The sequence below is a fragment of the Callorhinchus milii genome, unplaced genomic scaffold (assembly GCF_018977255.1).
Source record: "Callorhinchus milii isolate IMCB2004 unplaced genomic scaffold, IMCB_Cmil_1.0 Scaffold4, whole genome shotgun sequence".
Classification (NCBI taxonomy): Eukaryota; Metazoa; Chordata; class Chondrichthyes; order Chimaeriformes; family Callorhinchidae; genus Callorhinchus; species Callorhinchus milii.
In genome coordinates, this window is record NW_024704745.1 from 52406882 (window position 1) to 52421457 (window position 14576).

The following is a 14576-nucleotide window of genomic DNA, read 5'->3' on the forward strand; positions in this document are numbered from 1 at the left end:
AATTGCAGTGACACTCTTTCCTGTGTCCCCCTGTGCATCCATTTGCTTTTGACTCTTCTCCCCAGAGGTGTCATCACCCTGACTGATATTCAGTGCAGGGAACCAGTTTGTGAGGCTCAAGCAGTTGGAGGCACTTCCTTCACACATGTCTGTCCAGTGCACACAAAGCATCCTGCAGTTCCCACATGGCACACATTGTGCACACAACCAGTCTCAGGTGTCCTGCCATATTCCCAGACATGTTTTAGATTATTTTAATATAACTATTGTATATTTTATAATTATGCACCATTTTACCATTCTCACCAAATTCCTTAACAGAATTCTCACTCTGTTCCACTTCACTCAGCTCCCTCCTCACAGTGCTAGGCTCTCTGCTCATATGAGGTTCTCACAAGTCTTTTCCTTTATATAGGACTCAAACAAAAGCACTCAGTTTTGACTGGTTAGTAGATTTTTTAATCCCCAACACATAGACTATGATTAAATGCTGATTGACTTGTTTGCCTGCTTACATGTAAGGTTGCCTCTAACTCAAGATAGATTTCACACTCTTCTGCTGAATGAAAGAGTTTTCTCTTGTTCTCTGATATCTCTCTTGCTGAAGAATTCCCACTCTCACCAAATTCTTTAACAGAATTCTCACTCTGTTCCACCTCACTCAGTTCCCTCCTCATGCTGCTGGATTCTCTGCTCCTATGACATCCTTTTGCATAAATAATTGAATAGGCAGTAACTATGAGGTTTGGGGCCTGAAACATTAGGAGTATGGAGTAAGTAACTCTTTTGTGATATTATAGTGGGACACTTAGGCAAAAATTGAAAATATTCACTCAGGCAAAGGGCAGCATCCATTATGACTTATTTATGGTTCAACATAAGTAGACACCTGAGGCATATGAAGTACTTGAGTGGAACATTATTTAGACCCAGAGGTATTCATGCTTCCCTTGAGCTTTGAAACCTGAATATTACTTAGTAATGGTTGTCTTGTTTCAGATTATAAAAGAGAATTACCTCCCAATATTAGTAAAGAGCAAGGGGATTTAAGCAGCATCAGACACATGCAGTTTTATTGGAGTCAGAAGCAATAGGAAAAGTGTAGGTGAAAGCAAATAATAAGTCAGTACCACGGTCTATCATTTTTCCAAGCTTGTCTTCAAGATGATCATACTTGGTTACCTCAGAGAGCCTCTTATAAGAGAGAGGTACTTATAGAACTGCCAATAAATGTTACTCTATGTGATGTTTACATAGGTAACCTTTAAACTCTTGGATTTAGACAACTGCAAAACAATATATGCAATGGTTTCAATTAGTAAGATAAACTGTAAAGTGGTGGGCTATCGTTTGGATGGTCAACGAAATAATTGTTTCTTTATTGAATTTCTATCCATTTATGGCTGTGCAGTGGGTATCGCGTCTCAGTAGCTACTGGAAACATGGTATTGATTTGGCACGGACTGGCGTGGGTGTTTGGTGGGACACTTTTTCTCCCCCCCACCCCTCCCCAAGTGGATCGCAGACCTCTGTATTACACTGGTGTAGTGGCCTTAGTATTATGGTCACTGAATCTGTGCCCTTCATTGCCCTGCACACAATGCTACTAAATCTAGTCACTGCTTCACTGTACTATCAAACCATTTAAAAAATTATAATCATGTGCTCTCATGACAAATGATATCCGATATCCCTCATGACAATGAGAATAATCACAGATTTGTTTATTATTTGTGGTAATTTTACCACATACTATATTTTGGATTAGAAACTGCTGTGCTTATAGGAAAAAAAACAAACTCAGTGGTTTTCAAATTCAAATGAAGAGGCATGTCAATGACATTCAGTGCATATTTAAATAGTCATTCCAGGAGGTGCACTCAATTTCTTGGTGTTCACATGCTATTAAGGTGGTGGCAAGTCTTCAGTTGAACCCTCTAGGTTATGAAATGATTGTGCTGTATTCACAAAAGGTTACCTCTAAACACACCTGAGATCTACTGGAAACATATTTGATGAGATTAAAATCACATACACATATGAAACTATCTAATGTTGTAAATGTACCAATTTATTTTTAGTTAATTAATCTATCAGACCTGAGACAAACATTTCCATCATAACAAATGCATCTTTTTAGAGCCAATTAGTGAACCTCTTATCCTCCATTTACACTTTTGGCTGATTTCTATTGCGTCAATGTCAACAGTGTGCCTTTTGAGCTGCACTAATTGTAAGAAAATAACTATTGACCTAGTTGTGGTTTCAGATAATCCTTTCTACAATGTTGCTGGGAGTAACATCCATGCTTCACTCCTGCTTGCCAAACAGATCCTCTATCAAAGCTATATAGTTGATCACCTTGACTGGCTGAGTTGGAGGTTCTCCATTCCATCCCTGAAATAATAATAGGAAGAAAATTTAGAACAGGCTTAAAAAAATAAATTGGAATCCAGAAATTCAGCAGACAAAATATATGATCAATGTTCCCATATCATATTACATTATCAATTTTTATTGTTTTTTTCTAATAATCACAGGAGTGCAAATGCACTGAGAAAAGTACAGAAACAATAATATTGTTTCCATACTTTATTTTTTCCATCCTGCACATAGAATTCTTTTTTAAAAAAACACTAAGGTTACGGTATTTCAAACTCATTGTCAACTCCTGCGCTGTTTCTCATAATCTTTAATCTAATTTTACTAGCCTCGCTTTCTGATTTTGGTTTGTACTTAATTCTTTGTCTTTACATTCAAAATCCCAGTTGACAGGCCAAGGTTGCGAGAGTAGTAAGGTGTATTTGGAGAGGAAAGTTTAGCGGAGCATCGTCAAAATTAGTATCGATGAAATTAAGCATTTTTCGAGTGTGTGAGAAGAGTCCTGGAAGAGCATTTTCAGATATGGGACTAATGTTCAAGTTGTGAATGCACTTGAGAGAGATTTAAGAGTTCTTTGTTCTGTTCTGATCATTCTGTTTTGTCTCTAATTCTTTTACTGTTTCCTCTTTTGATTTCTCTGAGATCCCAAAGGAGATGAAAATACCCAACAACTTATGACATATTAGAAGGGGTCATTCTCCAGAAGTCAGTAAATTTATGTAGCTTGGTGGTGAGGAGAATGTGAAGTCCATAAATTTACCAACCTTTGAAAAATCATTGTTATTGAATTTGGAGTTTGAGTTGAGGAATCACTTGTAAATCAATTAAAAATCATAATATAATTTTAATAATGACTTATTAAACCTACTAATATTGGTATAACATAATAGTGAGACTTACCTTCACACAAATTCATTATTTTACTAGTTTGTAACTTGACCAAAGTTAATTTTGGATAGATTATTAAAGTATATAAAGAAAGGTGCAGACTGAACAAAGAGATGAACAAATATATGATACACAATGATTTCTGTCATGCTATGACAAGGGGGCATAATGTCTGTGGAAGATAGCAAGACATTTTTTTCCCCTTTAGGCCTCTTCTATTGGAACTCAATGTCTCTCCTTTAGTTTTGAAGATGTGGTGCATATTCGCTTCAGATACCATCCATTCCACTCCTTATAAAGAATGTTTTTTTCCAGGGTGGGAAACATCTTGCTAGCTTTTCTCCCAAGATCAAGTGTACCACCACCACAATGCACTACAGCTCAAGGTCCAGAGTCCCTAAATGTTACCATCTTTCAGAATTTCTAAATAATTAGATAATTATTTGGGGAGGACAAGTTTGCAGGGCTAATCGGAGAAAGCGGAGGAATGGGATTGATTTGGATAGCTCTTTTCAAAGAGCAGACAAAGACACAATGGGCCAAATGCCAATCTTCTGTGCAGTATAATTCTATGATTCAGACCAGGATGCAAAGGTTGGCTCCTTTGTTCTGATCATCTACCATTAAAACTACCAGCCACAAGATGCATTGCCTTACAGACAACCACCTCATCTTTTCACCCGAAATCTCGACAAATACAATCCATCCAGTAAATGCTAAACAATTAAAATAAATCAAATTTCTGTATATCAAAGCAACAAAATAAAAGAGAATAAAGGAATTGTAACAGTTTGTATTATTCCACAGGCCAAAGAGGCCTTCAATGAGATGGATGTAGTTCACAGTGTGGATGGCATATGTGAAATTCAGAAAAGAGAAAAAATAAAACAAAAAAAAGTACTTATATATTGATTAAATGCAAAAATTAAGGCAAGATAAATCAAACATAAATGTAAAACACAGAATAGTGATAATAATAATAATCCTTGCATTTGATATAGCGCTTTATCACTTCTTCGAGACTTCTCAAAGCGCTTCACAGAATATACTGTAAAGTGAATTGACTGTATATTTTATCGGCGAAGGGCGGCAGCCAATTACCCACAGCAGTGTCCCAACAGTCGTGGATTGAAGTAACCAATTTATTTTTATTATTTTTTTTGAAGGAATTATTACCCCCGGAAAAGTGATCCACCAATCAACTAATAACAGGGTTTGTACTACTGCTAGGTAAACAGAGGCGTGTGGAGTAAGGAAACTTGCCCAACATTTCGCCCTGCCGGGAATTGAACCCAGCTCTCTCGCTTGCCCCTCCTTCTCCTCCTCCTCCCTCCTCTCCCCTCTTCCCTCCCCTCCCTCCTTCCCCCACTCCCCTCTCCTTCCCTCCTTCTCCCCTCCCTCCTTCTCCCCCTCCTCCTTCCTTCTCTCCCTCCCCCCCCCTCCTTCTCCCCCTCCCTCCTTTCTTCCCTCCCCCCCCCCTCCCCTCCTTCTCTCCTCCCCCCCCCTCCCTCCCCTCCTTCCTCCCTCCCCTCCTTCCCTCCCTCCCCCTCTCCCTCCTTTCTCTCGGATCCTCAGCTTTGTGTCGGGAGAGGAGAGACCACCCACAGTCTGGAGAGAGGGAGAGAGGCCAGAGTCGGGCGCCATTGCAGCTGCTCTGCGCTGCTTTGTGTGACTGAGCGACTGCTTTTTGTTTGGAGAATAAAACAAAAGCAGCTGCTGACCCCCCAACCCCCCCAACCCCCCCCCCACCCCCACCCCCAGTCTCCCCCCACCCACCACCCACCCACCTTCTCCCCACCACCCACATCTGGAGCTTATTGCAGACCGATGGGCGCTGTCCGGGTGAGGTGAGACTCGGCGTGTGGTCAGGGCTGTGGTCTTCAGGGTCCAGGAGGGGACAGTGAAAGCACCAAAAACTTCTTACAGAGTTTGGCGAACAAAAGAAACTGCTCCAGTCATAGTGTGTGTGTGTGTGGGGAGTGGGGGGGGGGAGTGGGGGGGGAGTTGGGCTAAAGGAAATCTGGAGAGAAAGCGCATCTATTCCTTGTGCAATTCGCCTGTTTGGTTTTGACTGTGACTGAATGTGTTTTGCAGTTGATTTTAGATGTCCACATTGCCCTCTCCCTCTCCTCCTCTCCTCTCCCTCTCTCCCTCTCTCCCCTCTCCCTCTCCCTCTCTCCCTCTCCCTCTCTCCCTTCTCCCTCTCCTCTCTCCCTCTCCCTCTCCTCCTCTCCCTCTCTCCCCTCCTCCTCTACCTCTCTCCCTCTCCTCCTCTCCCTCTCCCTCTCTCCCCTCTCTCCCTCTCCCTCTCTCCCTCTCCGCTTGTGAGCCAACGCTGCTCCAGAGTGAGTGAGTGAGTGAGTGTGAGTGAGTGGTCGGTCGGTCGGTGATGGTTTGCGGGGAGGGCTCTGCACACACCGCACACACCGCCCGCCCGGCACTCGCTTTCACGCACAAAGAGCCACCGCGGGTTTGCCTCCTCGCACTCGTTGGTTTTGCACAAGAAATATTCTACAGTAATTTGGTTCATTGAGAGAGAGAGAGAGAGAGAAAGAAAGAGAGAGAAAGGGGGAACGGGTGAGACGGGCCCACAGACACTGCCGGGAGGAGGGGGTCTGGTCCATATCACCACATATTGGATTAGCACCAAAACCAGGTCACTGGTACACAGAAAAGCTGAACACTACACTCCACTGCCAGGAACCACCAGAAGCTATTTTTTTTAATATATATGTATATTATATTTATATATATATATATATAAAATAAATTGCGCTTCGATTTCTTGCAGTAGAATAAATCCAAACATCTCCGTTCTCGCTTGGCCAGTTTTCTTGACGATTCCGCGGCGGATGTTTTGCAGGAGCTGCTGCGAGAAGTCGGCCGCGGATGCTTTTCCTTCACGTGTCGGATAATTCGTCGCCGTCTCCCGTTACTTTGCTTCTTCCTTCAGAGGGGAGGGCCGACCGGGCTGCCCTGCGCACGTGCCCTTTGGCAGCTGTCATCGTTTGCCCTAATTGTCCTGAGCCTGAAAATTCACTAAATACTACAACAACAGCTTGCACTTATATAGCGCCCTCCACGCAGTGTAGCGTCTCAGAGCGCTTCACAGTGGCGGAGCCTGACTCCGAGCCGAGGGGAGGGGGGAGGTGACCGTAAGCACGGCCGAAGAGGAAGGTTTTCAGGCGGGACTTGAAAGAGGGGAGAGAGGGGGCAAGGGGGCGGAGGGATTGAGGGAAAGCGTTCCAGAGTTTTGGGGTTAGTGGCTGATAGTGCGACCTCCGATGGTGGGGCAGAGGGTGCGAGGGACGAGCAGGAGACCGGTGCCAGTTGAGCGGAGGCGTGGGGTGGTGGATTGGAGAGTGAGGAGGCCTGAGAAGTAAGAAGGTACCAGGGAGTGAATGGATTTGAACACAAGAGTGAGGAGAATGGCAATCATTCATTGAGCTTTTTAATAATAATCCTTGTACTTCATATAGCACCTTATTACATCAGTGAGACGTCTCAAAGCGCTTCCCAGAATATACTATAAAGTGAATTGATTATATTTTGTGGGCAAAACATGTCAGCCAATTTCGTACAGCAGTTTCTTATGAACCGTCACAGATTGAGTGACCATCCGGGTTAACTCACCACCATTGCAAAAAGAAAATAGCCAAAAGAGTGACAATTCAGGTAAAATCTTCTGCTGCAACAAACTCCAGATTCACTCCAACCAATCCCCCAAATTCGAAAAGTTTCTAAAATGTTTCAATTATTTTCATGATTGTTCAGGACTGTCCCATACCAGTATCTTACTCCCACACAGAGGCTGTTATGTATGAGGAAATACAGAATGTTAGATCAATCATTATATTTAATGATGATTTTCCACAAAACAAAATCCTAAATATCATAATTGCAAGTGCGTTGCAGAAAGCTCTGTATTTGTGAAATAAGTTATACTGTAGAAACGGTGGTGAGTTCTGTGATTCAGCATTTGTAAAATCACCATATTCAGTGAGGTGCCAAGTTTTACATCTGGTACATCCCCATTAGAAACTTATTTCAAAAGGTGAATGCAGCTTCAACAATTGCTCTGTGGATAAATCTATTCAAATGCCTGGGATAACTTTATAACTGTGATATTAAACCTTCAAAGGCAATAAAGGATTAAGATACAATAATAATTCTTGCATTTGGTATAGCACCTTATTATGTCGGAAGGACGTCTCAAAGTGCTTCACAGGAATTACTGTGAAATGAAGTGACTGTGTATTTGTAGGCAAACGTGGCAGCGTAATTGTGCGCAGCAATGTTCCACAAACAGCCATGAAAAGAATGAACAATTTTTATTTGGCTGGGACACATAAAGAACAGGAAGCTATGGATTCAAATCCCAAACTTTGCTGACTATGAATGACTTCAACTCATAGTTTAGTTTGATACATAGATTGTGAGCTAAAGTCTCGATGTGAGACTTGAGCTCACAACCTTCTGACTCAGAGACCAGAGTACTGTCGGCTGAAGCAAGATGTTAAATAATGCACTTTATATTTAAAAACACTAAGCTTTGACATCTGTGATCCTTTTTGTAGAAGATGGAACAAGAAAAGGGCATTTGCCCTACCTAGGCCGTTCCTGCAACAGACCATTCATAACCTACTATGTTATTATTATTATTGTTGTTAACTCCACCCTCACCACTCACCTCCAGGAGGGATATTCAGGATAAGTACTTTATACTTACTCCCTGATCTACAAAGGTAATAAACCAAACCTCCAGAATGTTTTGCCCATCTCCTAAATATCTAGGTCTGCTACTTTATATAAATCCTAGACACAGACACAGTATCTTTCTGTTTGAGTCTCTGCACCACCAAAACCATCTTTTTCCATGGGGATATTTGTGCATACCAATGCATTCGTAATCTCAAATTGCTTTCCTGATCAGATATTTGTGCAGTTTCTTTTTGAAGGTTTACATAGCATCAACTGCTGGGAATGGATTTCACCCAGTATTCTGGGAAAGGGAAAACAAATTATTCTAAAAAATAATCTTGCTTCAGGCTTGTTAATACAGGAAAGTTCTGTGCTCATTTTCTAAACCAAATAGTGTAGTTGCTTTTACACTAGAAACTAATATGTTATTTGCATATTAGATTTTGTCCACAAAATATACAGTCAATTCACTTTCCAGTATACTCTATGAAGCACTTTGAAACGTCTCAAAGATGTAATAAGGCACTATATCAAAGTCAAGGATTTTTGTTGCATTGACTGCAATTTGCAATTCAGAATTCTGAGATTCAAAGCTACCTCCAAAATTGGGGATTCGAAAATATTTAAACTTTTTAAAATATTGATATATTGATATTTAATATATCAAACAAATGTTGAGTCTTATAACGGGACTCTACTATATGTGGAATTATTACCCAGGTGGAGACAGATGTTCAGCAAGTTCAAGAGGGAATTAGATGAGCTTATTTGGAGAAGCGATCCAGTGAGGGATATGAAAAAGAGAGATATGTTGGATTTTGTGTTTTTATGCTGGAAGTGGAAAAATGGGTCACATCTATACAATCTTATTTTCCTAAATATAATTCAGATATATGATTCTGGTATCCTTTAAAGCTGCATTACCTCAATTTCAGATTTTTTTAAACCAAAGACTTTTTTAGTTAATTAAAATCAAAGCAAACTAAAATACTATTTTAGTTCGGAAGTGTACGCAGTCTAACTTCATTTGTAGTCTGGTAGCTAAATGAAAAAGCCCAACTTTACAAATACCGAGAGAAAAGGTGTAGAATTTGTGAAGTTTGCTGACGTAAACCTGGATTTCTTATGTGTGACATTGATTGTGTGAATCAGCTGTTAAGAAAAGTAAAATTTTCCCGTCTGTCTGTCTGTCTGTCTGCCTGCCTGCCTGCCTGCCTGCCTGCCTGCCTGTGTCTTTAGTTAACTGATTATGTTGTTTGATAATCTAACTGCTAGTGCATATTCCTGCCTCATTCAAAAGCCCATGTTTGATGTGATTTCAGTCACCTTTCTCCTCTTCACCTCCTTGGCTCCCACCCCCAACTCGAATGCCCAGCCAGCATTGTCAAGCACTTTGGGACATTCTCTCGATGTGAAAGGCACTGTGTAAATTTAAATTGTATTGTATGACATTTGTCATAATCTGTTCATATCCAATCCAAAATAGTAACAGTACCTTACTGAATATTCAAGTTATCAATGCCAAAAGAGAGAGATTGCAGTGTTTATTTTTTCTTTGGTCTAACCAGTGAATTCTCTTTTGTGTTTCCTTCTCAGCATTCAAGCATGCCAGAACCTCTCTGTTCCACACCCTCACAATGAACTGCAGTGCCAATTTTAGCAGAACAGGTCTGGGAAACAACACTTCACAGGAAGATGGCGCTGTCATTGTTGCAGAATCTGTCGCCATCATTGTCATTGCTGTGCTCATCTGCTTGGGCAACCTGGTGATTGTCGTAACTCTTTACAAGAAATCCTACCTCTTAACACCAAGCAATAAGTTTGTCTTCAGTCTGACTCTTTCCAATTTCCTCTTATCAGTTTTGGTACTTCCCTTTGTTATCGCCAGCTCCATCAAGCGAGAATGGATCTTTGGTGTGGTTTGGTGCAACTTCACTGCACTGCTTTACATGCTTATCAGCTCAGCGAGCATGATGACCCTTGGAGTCATTGCAATAGACAGGTAAGATGTGTTTCTTTCATGAAAGAAATTGACAAAGTAAATAGGGAAGGATCTTATTTTTAGGAAGGGGAAATAAGAACAGGAAGACTTAACCAGTTAAAAGTGAGTCCAGAAAGCATCTTTTCACACAAAAATTGTGATTAATCACACGTGATTTCAGTCACCTGCCCCGCCCTCACACTGAACTCCGTACTCCCATCACACAAGTTCTTGCCAGGCTCCACTAGGATTGAGCGGATCTATTTCAAGATCCGCACACTAGTTTTCAAATCCCTTCATGCCCTGGCACCTCCCTACTTCTTTGACCAGCTTACTTCTCAATCCACTATCCGTCGCCTCCGCTCGACTGGCTCTGGCCTCCTACTTGTCCCTCGAGCTCTCCATTCCACCATAGGTAGCGCACTTTCAGCCACTGCCCGTGCCTTGCCCCCTCCTTCACGATCTTTTAAGTTGCACCTGAAGAACGTCCTCTTCGAACATGCTTACGGTCACCTGCCCCCACCCTCTGGCTTGGGGTTAGATTCCGCCACTGTAAAGTGCTCTGAGACGCTACCCTGCTTGAGGATGCAAGTTGTTTTTGTTGATCATGTGGCTTGCACTATCGTAGAGGTCATAGATGCAGAATCAATGGAGATGTATTAAAAGGAGGCAGACAGGTGCTTGGGAAGCAAATATATTGAATATGAAGAAAAGATGAGCAAATAGTATTCAAAAGAAAAAAAAAGCTGCGATGAACTAAAACAGTAACTTGCACTTATCTAAGGGTATTTCAATTAGGACAATATCTCAGTACTTTTCAAAGATGATGTGGAACACTAAGTCAGGTGGGAGAAGGGGGAGAGTTGGCTCAGTTGGTGGGTCTCTCACCTCTGAGCAGAAGTTTGTGGGTTCAAATCTCACACTGGCTAATATTCTATGGGATTCCAGCCTTTGAATGAAACATTGAACCAAAAAAATTCCCGTCTGTCTGTTCGGGTGGATGCTAAAGATCCCATAGCATTATATGAAAAGTGAAGGGAGTTTTTCATGATAATCTTCAAAATAAATTGATCATTCAGCACCTGACAGTTTGTGTGACATTGTGTGCAAATTTGCTGCCACATTTGCCTACGGATACCAGGTCACTACACTTGACAGCAATTTCCTGTGGAGCACTTGAGATGTTAGGTTTTATATCAAATGGAAAACTGATTATTATTCTAACAGCAACAGTAAAATTAGATAATGCAGGTATTCAATAATGTCTTCACATTCACAAGCTTTAGAATACAGTTTTTTCTGACAGAGTGGTGTTCTCAATGATAAATGAATAATTTATTTTTCTGTTATAAGCTCCTAGAAACTTGTACAACAAATAATGGCTACTTGGTGCATTTTTACAGCAAATTTCAGTACAGAGTTTCATATTTCAGTTACAGTATTGCAGAGAGTACTTAGCTCCAGTAAAAAAACAACTCTTTTAGCCTGCAAGGGTTGGGCTGAGTATGTCTTTCAGCCTTGGGTGCACTTGATGTGGCAATTCTGTGACATACAGAACAAAGGAACAAGAGATGGTGACAGCAACAGGACCAACACAGACCTTGTTTCAAATAATGGAACAAAGGAAACTCAGAGGCTTGAAGGTCGTAGTATTTTTACAAGGATGCGCAAATTTATTTTTTACTCAAACCTTATTGTAATCTGTATTAAAGCAATTATTGATGATAATTTTCACTTATGCAGCGCCTTTCACATGGACATCCAAAAGGGCTTTACAAAATATAATAGATTTAGAAATGTAAGGGAATGTCATTATATAAGCAAACACGACTGCTAATATTACTCCAGCAACATCCCACAAACAATGAAATGGTGTCAACTTGATGTGAATTTGGGGATACAGTGAAATAAGGATGGAGTAGGGGGTGGTGCGGGAAGGAAGAGGATATAAACTAGGATAATCATGAGGAAAACTCCAATTTGTTTGAAATAGGAATGGCAGGGCACTCTCTTTACAATGTCAAAATTGTGTTATTGCAGAAATATTGCATAAAATTCAGGGCACCCAGAAGACTGAATTACAGTGTGCATTCAGTGCATTTAAATGTATGTCTTTATATATTGGTGCACCCACCCACAGTGCAACCAGTATTTAAAAGTATGGGTGAAAAACATTCAGTGCTGGTCTTTGGTGTTCGTGAGACTGGAGATGTCTGCAAAGGTTCTCAGAAGCTTGTGAACGGATGAGCCTCTGGTGGATTATTCAGAAACAGAGTTAAAGAAATTTACTTTTTTCAACCACACCACAGTGATCTCGGTTATTCTCAGTGTTTATATTTCAAATAAAAATATTGAAAATTCTGAAGGCTACTTCCTCGCCTGTGTATGGTTTTTAGGGTTCATACAGAACGTTAGTCAACAGTATTATGTTGGGTTTTTGGCATCACATTCATCTTAGGAAGGATATACTCCGGTAGCGATCATTCACCAAGATGATGCTTGGAATGAAAAGATTTAGACGTGATCAGAGGTTGGCTAAACCTGAGGTATATATTCCTTAGAGCTGAAGTAGTTAAGGGGCAATCTTATTGAAGTGTTAAAGGGCAAGATAGTAAGGTGTTTGTGACTTGACTTGAAATCACCTAGTGTTTCGTTTTAAGGGTTTCTGGGCCAAGAAGAAAAATCATAACAAAGTACTGGTCGCCACAAAATGGTCTTTGCCAAGCTTTGCTGCTGGCAATTATTTTCCTGTTTTAATAATACTGCTAATTTTAGTCGCAGACCGTAAATCACTTATTGTGCAACAACGTGCGGTGTGCAAATATCCCATTATGTGGGACAAATTCAGAGCAGCTTTGCTGAAACAGAAGGCTTGCACAAACATCACTACTGATGTCAGCCAGCATGTGCAGATCCCCCGCTGGTATGCCCTTTTAATGTGTCTTCATGTAAATGATCAAGTTAGAACAAAAGACAAGCAGCAAAAGCTGCACATACCATACCTCCTGCCTATGAGGAAATTGTAATCTGCTTGTTTCTAAGGAGCCCCATGAACTGGTGATGTGTGTGTGTGTATATATATATATATATCAGAAATTTGAACACCATTCACGATTCGTGAGGTGATTTGGATTCTTGACTGAATTGTAAATGTAATCTGTTATCGCTGTTTGTTGTTGTTGAATGATGGTTGAGTTAAAAGGATTGGATTCTCTTACACAATGCATCCCGAAACACTGCAACACAGAAACTGCATGGTTCAATATTCTATTTAGGAGAAAAAATTAAATTGCGAACTAAAAGGTTCTCAATTCAATCTAGAAATCAATGTTTGTAAAGTGCATGATCTTTGTAAAGCTCACCAAAGTAAATACATTGCGCAGCTCTCCTAAACCATCTCCTCTTCCCTCCTCCTCCTCACCCACTCTCAAGTGGCTTCTGAATCAAAAGGTAGGATTAAGCAATGATCACGGATGCTGGTGCAATTGTAATGTGTGGAATTTTAATGGTATCAGTGGAGGATGTCAGAATCAGATGGGAAATATAACTGTTGACTTGAGGCTGACTGGATAACTTCCAACGAACCAAGTCCCAAGCAGAGATGTTTGCCGTTTTGGACATATGATTTCCACAATGCATTCTATTTACCGCAAAAGGTTTCTCCACACTTTATTTTGCCTCCCAGACTAAAGGGCTAAAAGATGTGTAAGACTGTCCCAGAGGTGAAGTCTTCCTTGTTTTGCCTCCCTGCAGAAAAGCTGCCACAAGTCTTGGTCAAGCTCAAAAGTTCACCATGGATCACACCTTCTGTGGTCAATACTGCCACCAGTTAGCAACACACAATAATTCTCACCTGTGGTTTAAGGCACACAGACTGGGTGCTCCACACTTCAAATGATGTGGGAAATATTATATTTTCAGTTGTTTTTAAGTTAAATGAAGGTTTTATATTTGTTTCTCCCGTGAAGGTGTTGACTTGCTGAAGAACTGTTCCGCATGCGCTAGCCAACCTTTGGTTACTCATCTAAGTGACCTTTCTTCATGTGTTATCCATAGCGTGTTGGCAGCCTATTCAACAGTGAGGAGCATCACAGCTTGAGCGCAAACCTGTTCTCATTTGACATCCATACATCTGCACTTTCTGGCACGAGTTGCCAGATAGGAATTGAATGGAACTCAGGCTGATTTTGTTTTTTTTACCTTTCTTTACTCGGGGGTGCCACGACCAATGGTAGATTCCCAATTGCTGCTTTGCCTAAGATCAGCTAAGTCAGCACAGAGCAGGAATCGAATCTGCAATTTTCTGGGCTAAATCAACCTAGTGCTGTAATTGTGGGTATCATTATCCATGATCTACTAGGAAGCAACATTTCAGCCATGTCTGTTTGATGAAGAAGGAATGAAATGGAGAGGTTAATTGTTAAGGAAAGTCGATCACTAACCGTTTAGATAGAGATGGTAGATAAGTTATATGCTGAGTATTCTCTTTCAGTTTCTCCTTCAGTGAGCTTTCTCACTTACGCAAGTTGCAGTCCTTGCCACGTTCTGAGACGCTACCCTGCACGAAGGACATTATAGAAATGCAAGTTGTTTCTCATACATGTGATCTGTATGCTCTGTGCTG

At 41.0% G+C, this 14576-nt stretch overlaps 1 protein-coding gene and 1 long non-coding RNA gene across 3 annotated transcripts in view; one reads left to right on the forward strand and one right to left on the reverse strand.

The window, feature by feature from the left end:
- Positions 1-2053: 2053 nt before the first annotated feature.
- LOC121848917 overlaps positions 2054-14576 on the reverse strand; it is a 12907-nt gene continuing 384 nt past the window's right edge. The window contains exon 2 of the long non-coding RNA XR_006085057.1: positions 2054-2397. This is a non-coding gene — a long non-coding RNA (uncharacterized LOC121848917). The remainder of the gene's footprint in view (positions 2398-14576) is intronic.
- gpr161a (G protein-coupled receptor 161a) overlaps positions 5060-14576 on the forward strand; it is a 23591-nt gene continuing 14074 nt past the window's right edge. Inside the window, exons 1-2 of one of the 2 annotated variants that reach the window (XM_042334634.1) lie at positions 5060-5117; positions 9568-9973. In XM_042334634.1, coding sequence (XP_042190568.1) covers positions 9609-9973 — 365 coding nt within the window. In that variant the 5' untranslated portion in view covers positions 5060-5117; positions 9568-9608. Of the gene's footprint in view, positions 5118-9567; positions 9974-14576 lie in introns of those variants that run through there. The other variant, XM_007901830.2, reaches the window with a different exon arrangement.